We start from the raw sequence: 25728 nt of genomic DNA on the forward strand, positions 1-25728 counted from the left end.
TATCTTTTTTGAAAGCTATATTTTTTACAAAACTTTCATATTTATTTCCTAATTTGTGTCTCCATACAATTCAACACAAGATAGAAAATATCCCCATTAGATTTTGCTAAAAGGTCTAGACAAGCAAACTTTTTTTTTCTTAAATCTTGTTGGAGTATAGTTGATTTGCAATGTTGTATTAGCTTCAGGTTTATAGCGAAGTGAATCAGTCATACATATACATATATCCATTCTTTTTTCCTATATAGGTTATTACAGAACGTTGAGTAGACCTCCCTGTGCTATGCAGTAGGTCCTTGTTAGGTATCTATTTTATACATAGTGGTGGGTAGGTTTAATCCCATTCTCCCAGTTTATCCTTCCCCTCCAAGGTTTCTCCTTTTACACTCAGTTCATAAACAGTCATGCGATGGTTAGAATCATCATGTCTTATTTTAAGGAAGTGTTAGGTCTGAAATAGTGATCTGGATATGATATTTACAATACAGAAAATTTGGAAACAGTTTAAATATTTGCCAACAGGGGGTTATATCTGTGATAGTCATATAAGGTGGCCATTAAAATGGCAAAAACAATGTTTAATGATGAATCAATATTTTAAGATATATTATTTAGTGAAAAATAGTTCATAACATATTATACATATTATACAGCCTGTGACGTTATTTTTTATGTGTGTGTGTATATGTGTGTGTGTGTGTGTGTGTGTGTGTGTGTGTATATATACACACACACACATATGTATTCATGAGAAGAAAGCATGGTAGGGGTAGTTGATTATTCCTGGGTAAGATTTTATAATTTCCTTTGTTTTTTTACATTTTCTAACTTATTTATAATAAAGGTGCATTATTTGTGTGGTATTGTAAAAGGCTAAATTCTGAGTGCCTCTTATAGATTCATAGATTTTAGGTCCTATATGAATCCTGTCTTTTTGACTTTTACCTAGATAGAGGTGTTCTGAATAATTGCCTTTAAATATCTGTACAATGGACATGTAAGAAGGTAGGAAGGAAATAAACATTTGATAAATGCTCATTTTACAGTAGTGTCCACTTATCTGAGGGCATATGTTTCAAGATCCCCAGTGGACGCCTAAAACTGTGGAGCGTACCAAACCCTATATGACTTAAGTTTTTTTCCTGTACTACATACCTAAGATAAAGTTTAATTTATAGATTAGGCACAGTAAGAGGTTTACAATAGTCACTAATAATAAATTAGAACAATTATAACAAAAAACTGTAATAAAAATTATGTGAATGTGGTTTCTCTCTCTCTCAGAATACTTTGTTGTACTGTACTCACCCTTCTTATGATGATGTGAGATGACGAAATGCCTACATCATGAGATGAAGTGAATGACGTAGGCACCGTGATGCAGCATTGGCTGCTCCTGACCTTCTGATGATTCGTTAGAAGGAGGATCTCCTGTTTCCAGTGATGCCATGGCAACGTTGATGATTGGGTGTTAGGAGCAGACAATGGATGTCCAAGTTTGGGGATCCCTGGTGGGAAGAAGCAGGATGGCACAAGATTCTGTTGAGCTACTCAGAACAGCATGAAGCTTAATAATTATGCACTGTTTATTTCTGGAGCTTTGTATTTAATATTTTTGACCTCAGTAGACCTTGTGTAACTGAAACCATAGAAAGTGAAACCACAGGTAGTGGGACTGCTGTGCTTGGAACTTTACCTCCACTTTCTCTGCTTATCCTCACAACATCCCTGCAGAGTTGATTTTAATTCCTCACTTAACTGATGTGATGACACCACCAAAGCTCCAAAAGTGAATTAAATTGGCAGATGTTATATATCAAAAGTAAGTGGTGAGGATGGAGGTGGGGTGGAACTTGGGTCTGGCTCCAAAGTCCACACCCCATCTACTCTGCCATACTATCTCCCACCCCCTGCAGCCAGCATCCTTCCTTTCACCAGTACTTGATCCTACTTGTGACTATCTCTCTATAGGCACCTGACACGGCCCCTTGCTCTCTGAGCATCTTATCCTGCAAGTCTTTATTGCTTTCATGCCTCTACTTTCTTTGAGCTCCATGACACAGCCCCTTGCTCTCTGAGCATCTTTTCCTGCAAGTCTTTATTGCTTTCATGCTTCTACTTTCTTTGAGCTCCATGTCTGTCTAACTTATCAGCATCACTCAGCTTGAGAGCAATGATTTCTCATTCCTATTTTTGACCCTGAACTTAACTTGCAAATCTTATGAATCCCTCCCCAGGAAACACACTTTGCAGAAAGAGAGAGATGTACATGTAGATTGAGACACAATTCTTTGCATACTGTTTCAACATAGTCACGGTCCCTCTCATCTCAAGGTCTTCAGATTTAAAAACTCTGCTGTAATAAAAAAAATAAAAAAGAAAACTCTGTTGTGAGGCTTTAAATACAAATTATAGCTTCTGAGATGAGGCATGTGATGGTGATTTTTCATTGTGGTTGCCTGTGGACCGATGTATATGTTCTCTGAGGTAAGGAAATGCCCTTCTTGCCATTTGGTAACATGCCTCTAATGGCTCCAGAGCAATAAATATAGGGCAAAATAAGAAATCTGAAGAAAACCAAATACTTCCATGTGCTACTTAAATTAGTTCTATGTACTAAGTTTTGTCAAAGTAAACCACTAAACATTCATGAAGGGACTAACTCATGATGTTGCATGGCCTGTTTCCATGAATTGTTCAATGGTGATAATTTTTACGTTCATGTCTGTTGTATTTCTTCAGAAATGAATGCCAGAGGAGTTATCCTGGAGGCATTTGAACGCTATCGCCTGAAAACATGCATTGACTTCAAGCCTTGGTCTGGAGAAGCCAACTATATATCGGTGTTCAAGGGCAGTGGGTAAATGGAAAAGCTGGTCTGATGAGAACTGTTGTGGCTGAGGCATGACATCACAGCCATTGCCCTAGACACTCCCCTTGGGGGGGGGGAGTTCAGGTCTTCCATTGCCATTTGCTGGATCTAGTTTCTCTGGCCATAAAATCATATTTTCATACCTGCAACCAGACTGCCAACATTAAAACAAGGAAGGTGGGGTTGCATGCCATCCAGCCCACAACACTGTGAACTCCTGCCTGTTTATAGTTTATATACCCCTTATTTCCGCCTTCAAGTAAAATGCATTTGCACACATGCCCACATGTACATTTAACTTTATTTTAACGTAAGAACCTTTACCACTTCGGTAAAGAAGAGGATGGTTATCTGACTCAGACAGCAATTTTGAGGGGTTACTTTGCCTATCCCTTGCTCTGGTCATTGGCATACGAAGGACCATCTGAAAAATTTTGAAATTTCCAGAAAAAATCAGGGCTAGGCTGCCTGGAGGATGGCTTACTCCTGTGTAATATTTGGTGTCAGCCGAAGTTCTCCAAAGATCATCTTGTCTGGAAGAATTTTATATCCCACCAGGGTTATTTAAGAACTAGATGGGGTCCCAATGGAAGGGAAGGATGTTGGTGTGTAACTAAGTGGAGTAGGCAATAGGGATTTTATCCTGAGACCTCAACCTGCATTAGTATATAACCTTCTCCCTCTTCTGCGGTACACTCTCCTGTAAGCTGCTGGTCTTCAGTGGGAAATCAGCACGTTGGGAAGCAAAATCTCTCCATTGGACATAACTGTGACAGAACAGCAACCGTTCAACATGAATTTCTCCATGCACTGGGATTCTTTCATGAGCAGTCGCGATCTGACCGAGATGACTATGTCAGCATAATATGGGACAGAATTACTCCAGGTACATTTCTTTATTTTTTTCTTTTTATGGCCGCCCTTGTATCATATGGAGGTTCCCAGGCTAGGGGTCCAATCAGAGCTACAGGGGCCAGCCTACTCCACAGCCACAGCAACGCCAGATCTGAGTCACATCTACCACCTACACCACAGCTTATGGCAACACTGGATCTTTAACCCACTGATCGAGGCCAGGGATTGAACCCAGATCCTCATGGGTCCTTAACCTGCTGAACCACACTGGGAACTCCTCCAGGTACATTTCTTACATTGTTTTTAAGTTAAATACTGAAATTTCTAAACATGTGACCTCTTCTGACATCTGTGCCATCTATTAATAAAAAAACTCAATGTTTTTTTTTTTTTTTTGTCTTTTGTCCATTTTTAGGGCTGCACTCACGGCATGTGGAGGTTCCCAGGCTAGGGGTCTAATTGGAGCTGTTGCTACTGGCCTATGCCAGAGCCATAGCAATGCCAGATCTGAGCCACGTCTGTGACCTACACCATAGCTCATGACAACGCTGCATCCTTAACCTACTGAGTGAGGCCAGGGATCGAACCTGCAACCTCATGACTCCTAGTTGGATTCATTTCCACTGCACCATGACGGGAACTCAGAACAACTCAATGTTTTGATGTCATATCACTTAACTTTGATTCAATAGGAGTTGAAGTGCCTGAAGTTTGTGGGGGCATAGTATGCCAGAACCGCAGTTGGAACTGGGTATGATCTTAGAAACTACTGTTTCTCAAAGATTATTTTATGAGGTGCCATGCCACAATTTGTTCAAAGGTGCTGTGTGGAAAGGAATCTGGTCAAACTTATTTGGGAAATCCCAGGTTAAAAGAAATTAAACCTAGAGTTATTTACACTGCTGTCCTGTTTGGAGTCTTTGCTAGACTAACATGACTTGAAAATCTCTAAGAAGAGCATTTCCCAAGGTGACTAGATCATGGTCTTTTTTTGCCTTTGTAGAATATTTCCATTTATTGTTCCTTGGAGCCCATATTGGGAAACACTGCAGTAGTTAAACAGCCAGAATTTTTTGCCTTTGTGATCATGGTCAGAAAGTTTTAATAACCATGTCCAACTAGAACTCACGCTTTCCATAGTGACGCTTAGTTTCCCCATCTGTCCTGCCTCTTTCGGGTATGGCAAGGGGAATGACATTGCTATCACGTGAGGCCTGGGAGGGCTGCTCTATGCCCAGGGTCCCTGACCTCTCCATCCTGACCTCACATTACCTGCCTCTGTGCCTGTTCCCACCCAGGGTCTGGGGTCAGGCAGAGTGGTGAACTCTGAGATTTCTAGAACAAGAGAAGTGTTGAGCTTTAACCCATGGCCTCGCTCTTTAGCCTTCCCAACGTCTTATTTTTGTTAGAAACTTCTGCCTAGATTTGATAACACAGCTATGTGCTTTGGCCGTCAGATCCACCTTATTGTGTCCCACGAAATCATTCAAGTTGCAATCTGTTGCCCATTATGTTAAGCGGTCAGGAACCTTCTCTAAATGTATTCCAGTAACACTGGCAGTGTCAATCCTTTTGAATTACTCTACATTTTCATTTCCAGTTCCCATCCCACCACACCTCCCAAAGTCCTCTACCTGCTGAGGGTGCCCCTATGTCCCACCACTGCCTACCAGGGACACTGACTCTTTCAATACTTGTTGGTTTTTCGTTTGTTCTGGGGCTTTTTTTGGCCATGGTGTGCAGTGGCTTGATGGGGGATCTGTTTCAAGACCAGGGATTGAACTTGGGCCACATTGCGAGAAGTGCCAAATCCTAACCACTAGACCACCAGGGAACTCCCACAACAATACTTTTTGTTTTGTTTTGTTTGGCTACACCCGAGGCATGCAGAAGTTCCTGGGCTGGGGTCAAACACGAGCCGCAGAAGTGACAACACCAAATTCTTAACTGCTAGGCCACCAGGGAACTCCAGCAACACTTTTTAGAATCCTTCCTTCCATTAGCAATTGCTAAAACCTTAGACCAAATGCTAAAGTCCAACTTTGCCCTGTAATAGCATGACAGCTTGTGTCACAAGTCTAAGCTTAAATATTATAAGATAGGAATGCATGAAATACTCTTGAAGTGACATACTTCAGTTATAGCCAAGGTTGTCTATGTTTGTTTATTTATTTATTTGTTTTTGTCTTTTTAGGGTCGCACCTGAGGCATATGGAAGTTCTCAGGCTAGGGTTCAAATTGGAGCCATGTCTGCAACCTACACCACAACTCATGGCAATGCCAGATCCTTAACCCACTGAGCAAGGTCAGGGATTGAACCCAAGTCCTCATGGACACTCGTTGGGTTTGTTGCCACTGAGCCACGATGGGAATTCCTGTTCATGTTTATTGTAGTCTTTATTTCTAAGTTAACTGTCTTTGGAAGAAGAGAAACTGCATTTTGTGACCATCAAGTCATTAAAATTTTTTTTCTGTCATTTAGGCAAAGAGAACAATTTTAAAGCCTATACTGACGAAGAAACGGATTCCCTGAATGTTCCCTATGATTACAACTCAGTAATGCACTACAGTAAAACTGCATTCCAGATTGGATCAGAACCAACAATTGTGACAAGAATCTCAGACTTCATGGATGTGATCGGCCAGCGATTGGATTTCAGTGACCATGATCTCTTAAAGTTGAATCGACTCTATAACTGCTGTATGTGACCAGTCCTTTGAAATGACTTCTGTTTCTCTCTGCTTATGCAGAAAAACATTCTATTCTGTGCCATTTTGCCAAGCATTGCTGGGTTTTCTGAAGTTATACTTAGATAATTGTTTAATAAGTATAGTTTGATAGTTGAAGTTTGATATTCAGGAAAAAAAAAAAAAAAAAGCGGAACAGTAACCAGATCCCAATCTACAACATGGAAGCAGCATTTTCCTTTCATGAGTTCTTGCCTTTATTTATTAATTTATTTATATTTTTTTGCTTTTATTTTTTTTTAGGGCTGCATCTGTGGCATATGGAAGTTCCTAGGCTAGGGGTCGAATTGGAGCTGCAGCTGCCAGCCTATGCCACAGCCAGAGCAACTTGGGATCTGAGCCACATCTGCGACCCATACCACAGCTCATGGCAACACTGGATCATTAATCCACTGAGCAAGGCCAGGGATCGAACCTGTATCCTCATGGATCCTAGTTGTGTTCGTTTCCCATCTAGGATTTCTTGCCTTTAGGTATAAAAACAAGTTGAGTCCTGCAGCAACGTGCCCCACTCAGGTTTTTGAAGCTGCTAGCAATTCAAGTATGGACCAACTTGATATTCAAAACTCTTTTCAGCCCAAATGAGGGGTAGAGTCAGAGTATAAATGGGAGTATAATCTGGGTTGTAGTTTATGAATCTGAATAATTAGAGGAGTGTAGACTCAGGTTTCTATAGTTAGTTAAGTTGATAAACAGACTTGGGGCAGGTGGCTTATTCAGACCTACAGAGTCAATCAGTGTCTTGGTTGATATTGAGAAGTCTTTAGGAGTTCCCATCGTGGCTCAGCAGAAATCATGAGGATGCAGGTTCGATCCCTGGCCTTGCTCACTGGGTTAAGGATCCAGTGCTGCCATGAGCTGTGGTGTAGGTTGCAGACATGGCTCAGATCCTGCGTTGGAGTGGCTGTGGTGTAGGCTGGCAGCTATAGCTCTGATCAGATCACTAGCTTGGGATCCTCCATATACCACAGGTGCAGCTCTAAAAAGACAAAAAAAAAAAAAAAAAAAAAAAAGTCTTCGGGCTATCGTCACCCAGAATCAGGGACATGTCCCCTTTAATGTCATCCTGGAATTCCTAGTCCTCCTGGATAAGCTCAGTTTTTATTACTCTGATTATCAGGTGATATATGAGTGTCAACCATTGTCTTTTTGCTTCGGTAGCCTCTTCCTTGAGCTTTATGGACTCGTGCGATTTTGAACTGGAAAACGTGTGTGGTATGATTCAAAGTTCAGAAGATAGTGCTGACTGGCAGCGGGTCTCCCAGGTTCCCGAGGGGCCAGAGAGCGATCACTCCAACATGGGCCAGTGCAAAGGTAACAGGAGTGAGACGCTTCAGTGATTCCAGCCTTTTCCCCTGCTGTGAAATACTGGGATTTTAGTTCTCCTTTTTATCAGAATTATTAGTGCTTGTCCACTAGTGCTACGCAGGAATTGGTTCTGTGTGTTATATAAGGACAGGGTTAATGTCTTTGCTCTTATTGTTCTGGTTTGTTTCTCTCCCCATGAGTCAGAGCTGGGCTTCTACCTCGGCCTGTGCCCCTAACAGGACTGTCCCCTCCCTGAAGGACTCTTATCTCTGGAGCAATAAGGTTGTTTTCTTGAAGCTTGCAGAATCCAAGAACCCTTCCGGCGAACAGAACCAGGCTGTGACTTAATAAGTTTCAGAATTTCAGCTGGTTGTGATTACATGTTCCTGTTACCAAAACCCTTAAATTGAAGGTAGAAAGTATAGTTTATTTAATTTCACTCAGATGAGTATCCTTTCCCATTGAAATTTTGGTTTGAATTAAATAGTCATTTATTTGGTGACCGGTACTAAATTTTTATTTATTTGCTCATGCCTGGCAGCAAATATGTAAAGCCAGACTTGAGAACTCAGGGTGGCTGCTTGACAGTTCAGAGGGTTGGGACAGGGCTTGAGATTCTTTTTTGAGGAAAAGCAAGGAGGTGCCTTTCCTTTTTCTTTTTTGGGTGGTGGAGGGGACAGGACACATGCTGTTTAAAGGTGCCAACTTGCAACAAGTAGTAAATAAGCCCTAGCGATCTATTGCACGGCATAGCGAATATAAGCAACACTATTTTATAATCATTGGACTTGCTGCGAGACTAGACTTAATTATTCCCACTGTCAAAAAGAAATGATAGCTGTGTAAGGGGGTGGAAGTTCTAATCATTGCTGGGATGGCCATCAGATGCCAACATAGAAATGGGTCAAATGAACATGCTTCAATTCACACAATGGTACATGTCAAAAATATTTCAATAAAAATATGCTTTTTTAAAGTGTAGATTTAAATGGTTGATACTGGCCCTACAAAGGCCAGAAGAGAGGAGAGGAAGGAGGGAGGGCAGAAGGAGAGAGAGAGAGAGGGAGGCCAGACCAAGCAGGTGACATTTTTTCCTTTTTGAAAACTAACATCTGTAGTAAGAAAAAAGCTTACTGTAGTAAAGTGTTGCTTTTTTCATAAACTGCCTACTCTAAGAACTGCATTTAAATGCTGAAAACGGCACCCTGCATAGACGGGGAAGTAAGTGGACACGGAGTGCCTGCAAGACACGCTCTCCTAGATCCGGTGTCTATTTTCTCTCAGTTCTCCTTTTGTCCTCTTCACAGGTTCTGGCTTCTTCATGCATTTCAGCAGCAGCTCTGTAAATGTCGGGGACACAGCAGTGCTGGAAAGTAGAAAACTCTACCCCAAACGAGGTTTTCAGTGCCTGCAGTTCTTTTTATATAACAGTGGACATGAAAATGACCAGCTGGACATCTATATCCGGGAGTATTCTGGAGACAATGTGAACGGTATTCTAATCCTTGTGGAAGAAATAAAAGGTACAGTATCAGCATTCTTATTGTCGGGTTCAGAGCGAGGCAGTCTTAATACTTAATGCAATAAAGGATAACAGGGGCTATGGACGTAACTGCTTTCAAACCTAGAGCTTGATCCTCTTTGTTTTATGCTGTGGTTAGGAAACCAAAGTGAGAGTCCTTTCTGTGCTGTAGAAACTGTGGATCAGTGTCTGGCAGTGAGGAGGTCACTTCTTTGCAAGTAATGCAAATACAATGGAAACTAGCTTAGGCAAAATGGGAAGAGTTACTGGCTCAATGTAACTCAGTCCTGGAATGGAAAAGAGAGGAGTTGGCTTCAGGCTGGTTGGGACCTGTCCCTGAACTTTGTTGGGGACCTCTTCTGTTATCTCAGATGGGCTTGGTCCAGAGAACCCAAGCTTTGGCTCTTTCACTTCCCAGCTTACATTTTCCCAAATGTGGCAGCTGACTCTAATTTCTAGCCTAAAAAAATAAATCTCAGTGAAGGATTCTACTTGCTATGATGGGTTGAGGGCAACTTCTGGAGCAATTTTTGAGTGGAGGGAGGGCAGCTTCCTTCCAGTCACATGCTGGGGTTGGGGATCGTGTTGCCCACCTATTAAAGCAGATGGTTTAGCAGTTTCCCTGAGGAAGGGAGGGGCTGGGCGCTGGCGACTGTATTACTGTCTGCTCCACGTATTGACCTCTTGGTTTGAATGAATCGACTAAAACCTATTATAAAATCAATCCACATTATGCCATGTGTTATGGCATTGCCCCCCTGCTTAACAGTGAGAAGCCATCTGAATCATAGTTGATATTTTTCTTCATGAATACATACTAGCTGAGATTCTTAATCTCATTATATATATATATATATACAGACACACCACACATTATACATATACATTATACGTATCTAATGCATATATGCGATTATGCATTTAATTGTTTATATACACATATATGATCATATATATATAATCCTTTGCATTAGCAGTCTGTAGGTATTATTATTTTTTAATGTCTCCATTATATATATATATTTAATGATTTTTATTTTTTCCATTATAGTTGATTTACAGTATTCTGTCAATTTCTACTGTACAGCAAAGTGACCCAGTCATACATATATATACATAGTCTTTCTCTCACATTATCTTCCATTATGTTCCATCATAAGTGACTAGATTTAATTCCCTGTGCTATACAGCAGGATGTAATTGCTTATCCATTCCAAAGACAATAGTTTACATCTATTAACCCCGCCTCCCAGTCCATCCCACTCCTCCCTTTGGCAACCACAAGTCTGTTCTCCAAGTCCATGAGTTTCTTTTCTGTGAAAAGGTTCATTTGTGCCATATATTAGATTCCAGATATAAGTGATATCATATGGTATTTGTCTTTCTCTTTCTGACTTATTTCACTTAGTATGAGAGTCTCTAGTTCCATTCATGTTGCTATGAATGGCATTATTTCATTCTTTTTTATGGCTGAGTAGTATTCCATTGTGTATATATACCACATCTTCTTAATCCATTAAGACATTTAGGTAGTTTCCATGTCTTGGCTGTCATGAATAGTGCTGCAGTGAACATACGGGTGCATATATCTTTTTCAAGGAAAGTTTTGTCCAGATATATGCTCAAGAGTGGGATTGCTGGGTTGTATGGTAGTTCTATATTCAGTTTTCTGAGGTACTTCCATACTGTTTTCCATAGTGGTTGTACCAATTTACATTCCCACCAACAGTGTAGGAGGGTACCCTTTTTTCCACACCCTCTCCAGCATTTGTTATTTGTTGACTTGTTAATGATGGCCTGTAGGTATTATTATTGATACACAATAGCACAAATGGTGCTTGCTTAGGAGTTCAGGGTTTTTTTGTTTGTTTGTTTTGTTTTTGCCAAGCTTGTGGCGTGTGGATGTTCTTGGGCCAGGGATCAAACCTGCACCACAGCAGCAACCAGAGCCACAGCAGCAACTATGTTGGATCCTTAATCCTTAATCCTGGGAGGAACTCCCGGAGCTCAGAATTTAAACTGAAGGTACTGATAAAAATGCAGTGGAGGAGTTCCCATTGTGGCTCAGTGGAAACGAATCTGACTAGAATCCATGAGGACTCAGGTTCGGTCCCTGGCCTTGCTCAATGGGTTAAGGATCCAGCGTTGCCCTGAGCTGGGGTCTCAGTCCCAGATGCAGCTCAGATCTGGTGTTACTGTGGCTGTGGTGTAGGCCGGCAGCTGCTGCTCTGATTCGACCCCTAGCCTAGAAGCTTCCATATGCCTCAGGCATGGCCATAAAAAGAAAAAAAAAAAAAACAAAAAAAAAACCCAAAAGAACAACAACCACAAAAAACCCATAGTGGAAACTCTCATGAAAGGTTTTTGTTCACTCTGGAGTCCTTCCGTGAACAATAGAATTTTTCTCTAATTTGGATCTTTCTAACTTATTTTCAAGCAATTATGTTTCTTATTAAAGTGCCAGTATATTTTCAGTCATTTTGTTAACTACCAGTTTGTCATGAATTCCTGAATTCCTCAGGGCTTCTGAAAATTTTAAATTGTTCTGCCCTTTTTTTGTTTTTATTTGTTTGTTTGTTTGTTTAGCTTTTTAGGGCTGCAATTGTGGCATATGGAGGTTTCCAGGCTAGGAGTGGAATCGGAGCTACAGCTGCCGGCCTACACCATGGCCACAGCAACACAGGATCTCAGCAGCATCTGTGACCTCACCACAGCTCACATGACAAAGCCAGATCCTTAATCCACTGAGCACGGCCAGGGATTGAACTCACAACCTCATGGTTCCTGGTTGAATTCGTTTCCGCTGTGCCACATTGGGAACTTCCTGCCCTGTTCTGTTTCTTATTTGGGTATGTCGTATAAGAAAAAGAGACAAGAAGTTCCCATTATGGCTCAGCAGTAATGAACCCAACTAGTATCCATGAGGATGAGGGTTCAGTCTGTGGCCTCGCTCAGTGAGTTAAGGATCTGGCATTCCCATGAGCTGTGGTGTAGGTTGCAGATGCAGCTCGAATAGGGTATGGCTGTGGCTGTGCTGGCAGCTGTACCTCCAATTCGACCCCTAGCCTGGGACTTCCATATTCCATCGGTGTGGCCCTAAAAAGCCAATAAAAGAAAAGAAAAGAAGACAAGATGGTTTATCGTGTGCTGCTGGCTAGGGGTAGGGGATAATTGTGGAGGGAGATGTGCAGTTTGGGTAGACAGGAGGTGGTACCAAAAATCAGACAAATATTTGTAATGTTGAGTCACTGGTAAATGATGGAAGGAGTCAGTTGTAGGATGTGCGCTTTCTAGGGCTTCGTGAATTTCTGCTTCACGTTGCCAAAGAGTTGATTGAAAATGTTGCAGGTGGAAGGAAGGATTCCAATGAAAGCATAAATAGTTGAAAAGAGGCTTTGGATGAAGAGCACAGGACTCCGGGGTGCAAGGATCAATCTTGGGCTTGCTTTTCTGTTGAACTGAAGGGGAGGTCAGTTGTAAGTTGGTCCTGGAGTCCTCATGCGTTAGCTGCTGTGGTTAGCTCACCTGTTGGAGAAGGTGACCTACCTGAGAAACAGCTAGATAAGCATTCAGATGTTCCAGAAAGCACCCCACCCCTCAGAAATACCTTAAAGTAAATGGGCCTGGGCTGGAGGAGTAAGAAAACCTTACCTCACACCTGGAGGACGCAGTAGGTCCAGAAAGATCATTTGTCCATGAAAGTCGGAACTCTAATGTCCATTTGCATATGATTCATAGTCCTCTGTCTTCTTTGCAATAATAATAATGTCTCTTTTGCAGATATACCCCTTGGGAGCTGGCAGCTTTACCACGTTACATTGAAGGTGACCAACAAATTTAGAGTAGTGTTTAGAGGGGTCAGAGGTGCTGGTGACTCACTGGGTGGCCTGTCTATCGATGACATCAATCTTTCAGAAACACAGTGCCCTCATCATACCTGGCACATAAGGAATTTCACACAGTACCTTAGCGACCCCAATGGAGCTCTGTTTAGCCCTCCATTTTATTCGTCTAAAGGTTATGCCTTTCAGATTTACATGACCCTAACCAATTTGACTAAGATAGGAATTTATTTCCACTTGATCTCTGGAGCCAATGATGATCAGTTACAGTGGCCGTGTCCTTGGCAACAAGCCACGATGACAATCTTGGATCAGAATCCTGACATTCGACAGCGTATGTCCAACGGGCGGAGTATAACCACAGACCCCTCTTTGACCTCGGGTTCGTGACTCATCTTCTTTATTGTTCATGCATGATCCTTGCTCTAGGAAGGACGCAGTGATTTGGGAATGAGAGACCCACAGAGTCAGGTACCTTGGGAATTTTGTTCCCCAAACCTTGGAAGCAGAAGATATTTAGGGGAAGGGCTTTGGCCACTGTGGGCAGAGTCTCCCAGGCAGGAGACTGTCAGGAATGTCGACAAGGATGCCAACAAATTGGGAAGACACTGACTGTATTTTTTGGGAATGGATCATGATACCTGAATTCCCAGGATTGTGCAGGAAGTGTTGGTTTTCGAGTCAGACACGCCTGGGTTCAAATCCTAGGTCTGTTTCTCAGTAGCCATGGAACCTTGAGCAAACCATCTCTTGAAACCCCAGTGTCCTCAACAATAAAACTAGGGTGGTAATAATAACCCACAGGTTTCTTCTAAGTATGTCTACCAATCAGGTGTGGAGGCTTGCGGAAGGGCCTGGGGTGGAGAGGCTCTCAGATGTGGAGTTCTCCTAGTCCACGCTGTCCTGGTCTTGCCACTGGAACGGTCAAAACCTGTTCAGCTTTGGTAGTGGGTGGTGGTTTTAGATCAGAAAGGAGATGTGGAGTAGGTGCTCCGTGGTGTTGGGAGGGGTATGTGGATGAATTGTAACTTGTTAAAGGGTCCTGACAGACTTGCCAATAGTGACTTTGTTCCCCATCTTGCCAGTCTCAAAAAGAAGCAGCGCCCCGAAAGCAGAAAGCAGCACTCATTTCTAATTGTAATAATCCTTTGCCCTCTGGGAACCTAATAACGGAAAAAAAAAAAAAAAGAATTTTGGCAAGGTGGTTATTATTGCCAAATCTGAATTTCGTATATGAAAAGAATGGGCTTGAGTGACACTGGGGGAAAAAAAAAATGCCTCATCTGATTTAAAAAAAAAAAAACAACAAAAAAAACAATGTTCACAAAGAGGCATGGGGATTTGACGTTCAGAATTTCTTTACATTTTTTCAAAACATTTCTCTCTGAGTGACATTGAAAGTGGCTCAAGGTCTCTCCCCAGAAGCAGTGCTTCTCATTGTCTTCTGCTCCTGAAGGACTTTGTCAGGTCAACAGTTCAGTTCATGAGGTGGGTTGTTCTAGGCTAATATTAAAAATTCTCTCAGGGACATATTGCTTTAACTCCATTAAAGGGGCTGTCTATGACTCAGAAGGCCACTAAGGAATGTCTCTAATGGGCAGAGAAGGTTCTACACTGGTTGATCTGTAGAGTTGTGACACTCCACCTAGGAATCCTTTGGTACCTCTGCAATCACATTCCAAAATGTGGCCTTCCCTGGCAGGCAGCCTCAATTCCTTTAGGACAGTATAAATGAACAAGCTCCAGATTTGCCAGGGACCAGATCACAGCATCATTTAATTATTTTGAGCTCTGCCCTAATTGTGTTTCACGTTACCTGTGATTCCCTACCACCAGAAGCTATGATGATGTTAAACATAATCCATGAATATAACTTGCTTTTTCAGATGACGGAACCTATTTTTGGGACAGGCCTTCCAAAGTGGGAACAGAAGCTTTTTTCCCAAATGGAACTCAATTTAAAAGAAGTAGAGGCTATGGATCCAGTTCCTTTATAACCTATGAGAGGCTGAAGAGCAGGGATTTTATCAAAGGAAATGATGTTTACATCCTACTGACAGTGGAAGGTATGTCAATAAAAATAGTTTCATCTAAGCTATTTTTTTGTGGTCATTATTTACTTATTTATTTATTATTTATTTATTTATTTTTAGGGCTGTACCAGCAGCATATGGAGGTTCCCAGGCTTGGGGTTGAATCAGAGCTATAGCTGCCGGCCTAGACCACAGCCACAGCAACATGGGATCCAAGCTGTGTCTTTGACCTACACCACAGCTCGTGGCAATGCCAGATCCTTAACCTGCTGAGTGAGGCCAGGGATTGAACCCGCATCCTCATGGATCCTAGTTGGGCTCGTTAACTGCTGAGCCACAAAGGGAACTCCCTGGATTCCATTTTTAGGTAAATTAGAGATGTGGGAGGAAATGGACATGAGTGGGATACACACACACACACATATATAATTTTTTTTTTACTATGAATCACTAACATTATGAAAATAATTTAAATGGAAACAGGGACAGTTCCAGGATAAAGAATTTAATTACCACTACATGGAGCAATAGTGGAAAGCTTTAGTCCAGAGGAATTCTTTAGAAATAAGCTAAAGGATCTCCTTGGTTGCCTAGTGGTTAAGGCTCCAGCTTTGTCACTGCTGTGGTGCCAGTTCTATCCCTGGCTGGGGGACTTCTGCATGCTTCAGGCATGGCCAAGAAAAAAAAGGAAAAAAGAAATAAGCTAATGTATAGACATCACACCCTAAAATTTAACTCCACAGCTGCAGAGGTAAGAATATTACACCAGCACATAAAATTAAAGCAGAAATTGCCTATATTTATGTCTCTTTTGAATAGGTATACATACATAGACACGTATGTGTGCATACGCATGTATATATCTTGTTGGTAATAGCATGAATTTATTGTCTTAAAAAATGTCTTAGCTATGGCAACCAATAAACACGTTTTCTAGGAATACTGGTTTCCATGTTTTATGTGATAGGATTTTAACTCATTTATTATTAAAAACCCATATGCACCTAATCAAATCTGAATCTTTTTTTTCCTCTTTTTTGGCTGCCCCGAGGCATATGGAGTTCCTGGGCTAGGGATCAGATCTGAGCCACAGTTGTGACCTGAGCTGAAGCTGCAGCAACACCAGATTCTTAACCCTTTGTACCAGGCCAGGGATCAAACCTGTGTCCTGGTGCTCCCAAGACGCTGCTGATCTCATTGTGCCACAGGGGGAACTCCTAAATCTTTTTTTTTTTTTTTTTTTTGTCATGACAAGTGGTGAATAAAACACATAAATTTTTTATTTCAGTGTCAAAGAGAGTAAATCTAGATGATAATTGTTGGGCAAACTCATTCAGAAATAACTTTTGTCGAGGGAGAAAAAATTTTATGTGGCAGAGACAAAGTTACATATTTGTCAAGTTTTTGACCCTCTTTGGACCATAAGTTGCAGAAAACACCACAAAGAACAGAACCCTGGTTATCGGGGTACCTGGTGTCTTGTGCCAAATATTCACCAACCTGCTCTGCTGAGTGGAGCCTGTGACCTTGGGCAAGCCCCTCAGCTGCCTTGTGTTGCTGAGCTTCGGGTTCCTTATTGGCCCCTGGGTTTTGGTAACACAGGTGTGGACCCCTTTGGCTCAGGCAAGCCCACTCCCAGGCAACCATGTGTTCAGCTATAGCTCCACCAACTGTCCCAGTGTCCTTTTGTGTCTAGACTTCAACCTATTTATTATTTCACTGCCTGTGAATGTTATTGGATGATGCTTTAAGAGCACCTGGATTTTTCACAAACCTGAGACCTGAGCCTTTATTTTGAAACTTTTTTTTTTTTGCTTTTTAGGGCTGCACCTGTGGCATATGGAGATTCCCAGGCTAGGAGTCGAATTGAAGCTACAGTTGCCAGCCTGTGCCACAGCCACAGCAACATCAGATCTGAGCTTCGTTTGCACCCTACACCACAGCTCTCATGGCAATGCTAGATCCTTAACCCACTGAGCAAGGCCAGGGATCGAACCTGAAACTTCATGGTTCCTAGGCAGATTTCTTTCCAGTGTGCCACAATGGGAACTCCTATTTTGAAACTTAAAGATCAAATGCTTGCTAAAGCCCAAACTTATTGGCCTCCTTGCTCTCCTCCCTCCCTCCTTAGACATATCCCACCTTAATTCTACACAAGACGAACCAGTCCCAACCTCAAGTGTCAGTGACCTTTGCGCATTCTTCAGGTGTGAGAATGATGGCATCTGCCTTGTCCGAAATGGCAACGCCGAGTGCAGGTAAGGATGCAGCCCAGCCATTCTTCTCTTAGATATTTTTTTTCCTTCCCATGATGTAGGATTCAACCCTGATATTTCATATGAATGAAATCAGTTGCTCCTCATCTCAAAACCCTTCATAGAACATTTTTTTCTTCTCCATTTGGGACTTTGGGTAGCCATCAGAACAATGACGTTATTTATGCAAAGATAGCTTGTTATATTAATTGCCAGAAACAACCCTCATGAGTTACCTATCTTGTTAATGCCTCACGGTGGTCTGGTGGGATTAATGTGACTGTCTCCATTTTCTAGACGGAGAGACCTAAACTCTAAGGAGACCATGGCCATGGTCATGGTCAAAGCTGTGGAGGGATGGAACACTGAGACAAAAATTTTCTCCACTACTGTCCTTTCCCAGCTTGGAGCTGCTATTTTAAGTCCCAGACTAGGCATAATTCTCTTGTTCCTTTTCTTTGGCCCTGCCTGAGCTCCTGGGCTCGTCTAACCCACCCCTCCAGTCCCGTGTAGGTGACAGATGGTTCCATCTGTCAATGACCTGTGGTGACCCACACCTTCAGTGATGACGATTTTCAGATTTAAATATCAGCTCATAACCTTGAGTCATGTTCTGGATGTGTAGGTGTCCCTCAGGGGAAGACTGGTGGTACATGGGGAAAAGGTGTGAAAAGAGAGGCTCCAGGAGAGACACCATTGTCATCGCCACTTCTTCCACTGCTGCCGTGTTCGCCCTGATGCTGGTCATCACCCTTGTCAGTGTCTACTGTACCCGGAAGAAGTATCGTAAAGAGCCAGGTTCACATACAGCAAATACGACTCTGGAAAATGTAAGTTGACTTTGATATGTGGTTACTCAAAACCTATTGGTGAAGTGTGGCCTGGTGGCCTAGCGGGTTAGATCCAGTGTTGTCACTGCTGTGGCACAGGTTCCATCCCTGGCCCAGGAACTTCCACATGCCACAGGTTTGGCCAGAAAACCCACAAACGAAACAAAACAACCTGTTGGTGAAATTCACATGAAGAAAAATCAGAACAGTTTTATATCCTTAAAAAAAAAAATTTCTTTACTCCCTATGCTGGAGGCAATGGCTTTGAGATGCTAAGTTCCTAGAACCATCAGTGTAAGTCAGTGGCTCTTAAATTGGGGTCTACAGTGGCTTTGGGGAAGTTTTATTATCCTCTTTGAACTGTACCCAGAATTGTGTACAGTACCCAGAATTGTGAACAATTTTTTTTTGTATTTTTAGAGCCACACCTGTGGCATATGGAAGTTCCCAGGGTTGAATTGGAACCACAGCTGCTGGCCACGCCACAGCCACACCAGATCTGAACCACATCTGCAACCTACATGACAGCTCATGGCAATGCCAGATCCTCGACTCACTGAGCAAGGCCAGGGATCAAAACCTGCCTCCTCATGGATACTTGTTGGGTTCTTAACCTGCTGAGCCACAGTGGGAACTCCCGAGACAGATATTTGTATGCAGGATGTGTACTGGGCCGTGCTCTTGGGAACCTCTATGATGGAGGGAGGGAAGCTGGACCAGGCAGAAGGTGATGCTGGACTGTGATGAAGTTGCAGTGGAGGCCTCAGCAGCCCCTACAGGGAGCTCTGGAACTGGGGTAGCCCCTTAGAGGGTCCTGAATTGAGGCAAGGGGGCCAGGCCATTTTCACCCCACATCAGCATTGGATTGGGACTGTCTCCCAAAGGGAGCATAAAATTAAGCAAGATAGCATCGTTTTTGAGAAGGGCATGTCCTGCATGAAAGTCTTCATTTTGAAGAGCAGGGCTAAGCCCAGAACCCCAGCACCCACTGCACCCACTGCTTACCCCAGTTGTAGAGAGCTCTTTCATATGCAGATTCCTATTTTCACTCACAAAAGAGCATTAAAAAATGTATAAAATCTGAACATCACTTAAAAGTGAAACTTAAAAAGTTCTTTCCATTCTGTTTCATTCCACATAGAGTCTCTGAAAATTACTAGCAAAACTAAAGACAAAACATGCCCATTTGGGAGTTTCCCTTGTGGCTCTGTGGGTTAAGGACATGACGCTATCTCTGTGAGGATGTGGGTTCGATCCCTGGCTTTGCTCAGTGGGTTAAAGATCTGGTGTTGCCACAAGGTGTAGGTTGAAGATGTGGCTTGGATCTGGTGTTGCCTTGGCTGTGGTGTAGGCCTCAGCTGCAGCTCGTATTCAATCCTGGCCTTGGAATTTTCATATGCCACAGGTGCAACCATTTAAAAAAAAAAAAGAAAAAGAAAAGAAAAAGAAAAAGAAAAAAGAAAACAAAAAAACCATGCCCAGGAGTTCCCCTCGTGGCACAGTGGAAATGAATCCGACCAGGAGCCATGAGGTTGCGGGTTTGATCCCTGGCCTCACTCAGTGCATTAAGCATCTGGTGTTGCCGTGAGTTGCAGTGTAGGTTGCAGACACACCTCGGATCCGCATTGCTATGGCTGTGGCGTAGGCTGGCAGCTACAACTCCAACTTGACCCCTAGCCTGGGAACCTCCATGTGCCGTGGGTGTGGCCCTAAAAAGACAAAAGACAAAAAAACAAAACAAAACCATGCCCAGTTAGAGTATCTCTGAAACTAAAAAGACTGCAGTTAGCTTAAGCAAGAAAATGTTTTCTTAAGGAAAATGATTATTCCAAATATAACTATATTATAAAAGTTATGATTTTTTTCAAGTGGACCCAGTAGGTCACCTTGATGGAAGCCGTGCCCATAGGCATGGGCCCCTGGGCCAATGAGTGTGTACTTAAGGGCTGGAGTAGGGATGATGGGGGAGTGGTTAGGAGGAGAGGACCAGTTAGCTGGTGGATGGGACTGTCAGAATATTCCTCTGAAAAGTGTAAGATGTAAATACTGTTATAAAGACTGATTTATCAAGCTAAAATTGGAATTGAAGACAATGATAAAACAAAGAGACGAGAAAGAAGGAAGTTAATTCAATAAAGGAGAGAACTAATTAGATTATCAGGGACATGGTAGGGCCATTAAGTGGAAAGACCACTCCCCCGACCTCTCACCCCACCCCCACCAATAATATTACAACAGAACTCTTCTGCCCACAGGTCATTTAAATGCATTCTCTAGAGCAAGGAATCAACTGAATTTTTCCTTAGTCTAGGCATTTCTACAGTTAAGTCACTGACAGCAGAACTTCCAGATCCAGTTTAGGTCTTAAATGAGAAGGACCTTCTTTCTGGGGCTGAAATGTGTGCTCACTCTAATGTTTTAGCACATGAAAAGCGTGAGCTGGAGAGGCCAGCGTATCTTCCTGGGGACCAAGGCTGGGGCTGCCAGCCAGCTGGGAGGGATGCCAGGAGACTGCTGATGGCACTTCATTTAAAAATCACACTCTTTCATTGTGATTCATTTCAATGACAGTTTTTAGAAACTAGAAATTAAGTCATCGCTTTTCTTTCCCCTTTTAGCAATATGCACTGTGAAGAGGAACTCAGCAATGTGGCTGGCAAATGAGAGCTGCTTCATCATGGTTTCACCTACAATGCATTACAACTGCGTCATTCTTCTATAAATGGATCTTCTCCGTAAATAGCTGGGTATACCATAAATCATTATTTCGATAAAAATCGAATTGGTGAAATGTCACTTGTGTTTTTGTTTTTAATGGAGGGGAAGTAGGAAAATTAAAAATAAAAATTCATAATGGAGAGGAAGCGATTCAGGTTCCTCTGGAGGCGCAATATTAAGATGGAAAGCATCTCCAAATTACCGCGCTGTCTCTTTGGGGGCCAAGTGTAGTGGTCTCACAGGTGATCATCTGAAAGTCCACTGGGGAGATCCCGTTGTGGCTCAGCAGGTTACGAACCTGACTAGCATCCACAAGGACGTAGGTTCAATCCCTGGCCTCTCTCAGAAAGTTAAGGATCTGGCATTGCCATGAGCTGCCGTGTAGGTCACAGATACGGCTCAAATCCCGCTTTGCTGTGGCTATGGCATAGGCTGGCAGCTGCAGCTCCAATTCGACCCCTAGCCTGGGAACTGCTGTACGCCACAGGTGAGGCCCCAAAAAAGCAAATAAATAAAATATATTAATTAATTTAAAAACCCCCAGTGGGGATGATCATCCATGCAGACTCTCAGCACCTCCCTGCGTCTGGTCCTGATGTAGGGAAGGCAGAGGACCACTCCTTTACCCCCTGGAGACGTGTGCCTCTCCTTCTTAAACTGCCCACTCTTTCGCAAGTCCATGGCGTTCATGAATGTCTAACTACCATCCACAAGAAAACTTTACACTCCTAGAACTGTTCTTAAAGGTTGGGGCTTCAGGAGCCTTTATACACCTCGAAATTTAAAAAAGGCTCCAAAGAGCTTTTGCTTATGAACATTGCATTTATCAGTTCTTACCATATTAGAACTTCAAACCAAGAAAATTTTAAAATTATGTCTTTATTAATCATTTAGCATGTTGACATATATACTTTTTATGAAAAATATTTTCCAAAATAAAAGAAAATTTAGCAAAAAGAGGACGGTTGTTTTATTCTTGTTGCAAATCTCTAATGTCTGGCTTCATAGAAAAAGCTGAATTCATTACTGAACAAAGTCTGTGTGCCCAACACACAGCGAAGCCAAACTGATACATGGGAGTCTGGAGTGGAGAAAAGCGTTATTACAGGGCCATTCAAGGAGAAGGGGTGGCTCGTGTTCCAAAAACCTCCAAACTCCCCAAAGGTTTGGGGGAAGGTTTTTAGAGGCAAAATTTGGGGTGGGGTGAGGGCTGCAGGGTGTGTAACTTTCTTCTAATTGGTTGGTGGTGAGGTTGGTGGTGAGGATTGGTTGGTGCTCCAGGAATTTTGTTCTCAGCCTGAAGTTGCCATCTTCCCCCTGTGTGGGGCCCTAGTTCTGCATCCCCTCCCTTCTCTGATTAGCAATTGTTTGAACCTGCCCTTTGGAGCGCAGGGATGGTCAAGGAGGCTGAATGAAGCCTGTTTCCTACAAACAAGAAACAGAGGACACAGAAAAGCTTTGTACCTGGGAGCCCCTCAGGGTTCTGCTTGCTTGTAGCCATAAAGAGAGTGCCCCCGTGGTCTGAGATGGAGGAGGCCAGAGCTGATGGCCCCGTGCCCTGCAAAAGATCTGGAGTTGCAGTGAAAATGATAGGGTAGAGTAGGATAGTCACACGGGTAGTTGTAGAAGTCCCAGCAGTGGGAACCACAGATAGAGAGGGAAACCTAGGGAACTTTCAGAAACCACTGTAAGTTGATCCCTCAAGACAGCCATCTGAATGTCGTGGAAAGAAGCAGGCATGCTTCACTATAAAACTGTAAATAAAAGCATGAGATATGCCTCAGGTGAAAGATAAAAGAGACCTGCATTCAGGTTCCGCAAGATAATGATCCTTAGGACAAAGGACAGGAATTTAAGGGAAAGGTGACATTCCACATTAGGAGGCTCTCATATGGAAACCTGAGATAATTCAACATATTTTAGCACATGTTACCACCCTTCTGCTGATTTTTTTTTTTTTTTTTAGGGTTGCACCTGCAGTATAGGGAGGTGCCCAGGCTAGGGGTCTAATGGGAGCTGTAGCTGCTGGCCATAGCAACACCAGATCCTAGTCTTTAACACCACCCCTCACTGCAACACAGGATCCTTTAGCCCACAAAGCAAGACCAGGGGTTGAACCCGAGTCCTCATGGATACTAATCAGGTTCGTCACCACTGAGCCACAAGGGGACCTCCCTTCTGCTGATTTGAATAAGTGCCATGACAGTCCTAGTCTGACCTCACAGTGTCAAATACTCTCTTATCCGATATGAGGGAGGAGCTAGTGATGTAAGCCTGATCTCTACTTGAAGAATAAGGTGGCCCACCTAATCCTCAGAGCAGAGCCTCCTTGACTACTCGTTTGCATCTCTCACAAAGGTCCTATCTTTGTCTCTTTTTTTTTGGTCTTTTTTTTTTTAGGGCGGCACCCGTGTCATATGGAGGTTCCCAGGCTAGGGGTCCAATCAGAGCTACAGCTGCCAGCCTACACCACAGTCACAGCAACGCCAGATCCAAATTGCATCTGCGACCTACACCACAGCTCACGGCAATGCCAGATCCTTAACCCACTGAGCGAGGCCAGGGTTTGAACCCTCAGTCTCATGATTCCTAGTAGGATTTGTTTCTACCACAGTGGGAACTCCTGAATTGAGTTTCTTGAAGGCTGGCGGTACTAGTCTGTAGCCACATGTGGTGGGTGGGAAGGGCTTGGAGAATCTACAGGTTAGTAATGGGGATGGATCTTCCAGGGGAGGCTTAGCTGCTAGATTGCATAGTGTGTGTTATTTTCTGTGTGCCTCCAATGTGTACTTCCTGGTGGAAAAATCTGAGGTGCTCTGGTGAGGGTTACGCTAAGTTGTTCAGCACTAAACATGCTGAGAGTTGTATGCTGAGAATTGTAGGCTTCTAAGAGAGGCTTTTGGACCCTAAAACTCTCCTTGGCTCCATATTCTCAGAGATGACCTCATGTAAATTGGGATAGTTGGCAGGAGCCTTCTTGATTGAGTCGGTCCCTGGTGCTTGCTGCTTATAAAGTCAATTACATACTCACAAGTGGTAGAAGAAAAATGTACCTTTAATCGGAAGGCTGGCAATCTGGGGAGATGTTGGCTTCAGCGTTGCCCAAAAATCACTTCCCAAAGTTCTGCTCCACCATGAAACTTCTTAAAGAGAAACAAGGGAAGTCATCTCAGTTAATCCTTGAGAAGGGGGGTCAGAGCCATCACCATCCCCACCCCCTTCACCCGCCCCATGTGCAGGCTTGTTAACTCCTCATGATCTTCCTCTAGATGCTAGCTTGTTTGAGAGATTATTGAAGGGGAAGCTAGGAAAGAGATATGGTCATCTCTTAATTACTTATTCTTCATTTCTATTTAAAAAAATCTCTTTGTTATAATTTATTTGCAATGTTCTGTCAGTTTCTGCTGTACAGCACAGCAGCCCAGTTATACATAAATATATATACATTCTTTTTCTCATATTATCTTCCATCATGCTCCATCACAAGTGATTTGATATAGATGCCTGTGCTATACAGCAAGACCTCATTGCTTATCCACTCCAAATGTAATAGTTTGCATCTACTAATCCCAAACTCCTAGTCCATCCCATTCCCTCTCCCTCCCACTTGGCAAGAACAAGTCAGTTCTCTATGACCATGAGTTTTTTTTTTTTTTTCCTTTTCTGTAGGTAGGTTTGTTTGTGCCATATATTAGATTTCAGATAAGTGACATCATATGATATTTGTCTTTCTCTTTCTGACTTAACTTCACCTTAGTATGAGACTCTCTAGTTCTACCTATGTTGCTGCAAATGGCACTATTTTGTTCTTTTTTATGGCTGAGTAGTGTTCCATTGTGTGTATGTACCACGTTTTCTTAATCCATTCATCAGTCAGTGGACATTTAGGTTGTTTCCATGTCTTGGCTATTGTGAATAATGCTTCAATGAACATAGGGGTGCATGTATATTTTCAATGAAAGTTTTATCTGGATATATGCCCAAGAGTGGGATTGCTGGGTCATATGGTAGTTGTATATTCAGTTTTCTGATGTACCTCCCTAAGGTTTTCCTCACTGTAGTTTTGATTTGCATGTCTCCATTAATCAGTGATATTGAGCATTTATTCATGTGCCTGTTGGCCATCTATATGTCTTCTTTGGAGAAATATCTATTTAGGTCTTCTCCCCATTTTGCAATTGGGTTGTTTGTTTTTTTGCTATTGAGTTGTATGAGTTGTTTGTATATTTCAGAGATTAAGCCTCTATCTGTTGCATCATTTGCAACTATTTTCTTCCATTCCGTAATTTGTATTTTTTTTTTTAATGGTTTCCTTTGCTGGGCAAAAGCTTGTAAGTCTAACTAGGTCCCATTGGTTTATTTTTGTTTTTATTTCTATTGCCTTGGGAGAATGACCTAAGAAAACATTTGTTTGAAAGATTACTGAAGGGGAGCCAGGAAAGCGATCTGGTCATGTTAATTACTTATGCTTCATTTCTACTTTATTTATTTTTTAATAGCTGCACCCACAGCATATAGAAGTTTCTGGGCCAGGGATTGAGTCTAAGCCACAGCCCTGGCAAAAACAAATCCTTTAACCCACTGTGCCAGGCCAGAGGTCGAACCCACACCTCTACAACAACCTGAGCTGCTGCAGTCAATATTCTTAACCCACTGTGCCACAGCAGGAACTCCCATTTCTACTTCTTTGATCTATGGGAAGAACCCACAAGATAGGTGAGGTATTGTTGTGATTAGAAGGTTTG

At 42.6% G+C, this 25728-nt stretch overlaps 1 protein-coding gene across 3 annotated transcripts in view; it reads left to right on the forward strand.

Moving 5' to 3' along the window:
• The window catches only part of MEP1B (meprin A subunit beta), a 50780-nt gene extending 28840 nt beyond the window's left edge, over positions 1-21940 (forward strand). For all 3 annotated transcript variants that reach the window (XM_084964426.1, XM_003127883.6, XM_084964427.1), the window contains 10 exons: positions 2743-2860; positions 3580-3758; positions 6210-6428; positions 7637-7789; positions 9091-9306; positions 13086-13529; positions 15034-15213; positions 17312-17438; positions 18061-18265; positions 20884-21940. In XM_084964426.1, the coding sequence (XP_084820552.1) occupies positions 2743-2860; positions 3580-3758; positions 6210-6428; positions 7637-7789; positions 9091-9306; positions 13086-13529; positions 15034-15213; positions 17312-17438; positions 18061-18265; positions 20884-20898 (1856 nt within the window). In that variant the 3' untranslated portion in view covers positions 20899-21940. The remainder of the gene's footprint in view (positions 1-2742; positions 2861-3579; positions 3759-6209; positions 6429-7636; positions 7790-9090; positions 9307-13085; positions 13530-15033; positions 15214-17311; positions 17439-18060; positions 18266-20883) is intronic.
• Positions 21941-25728: the final 3788 nt, after the last annotated feature.

The sequence above is a fragment of the Sus scrofa genome, chromosome 6, assembly GCF_054392235.1.
Source record: "Sus scrofa isolate SSC_HxYL_T2T_F1_AM1 chromosome 6, Sscrofa_HxYL_maternal_Yorkshire_Landrace_v2.0, whole genome shotgun sequence".
Classification (NCBI taxonomy): domain Eukaryota; kingdom Metazoa; phylum Chordata; class Mammalia; order Artiodactyla; family Suidae; genus Sus; species Sus scrofa.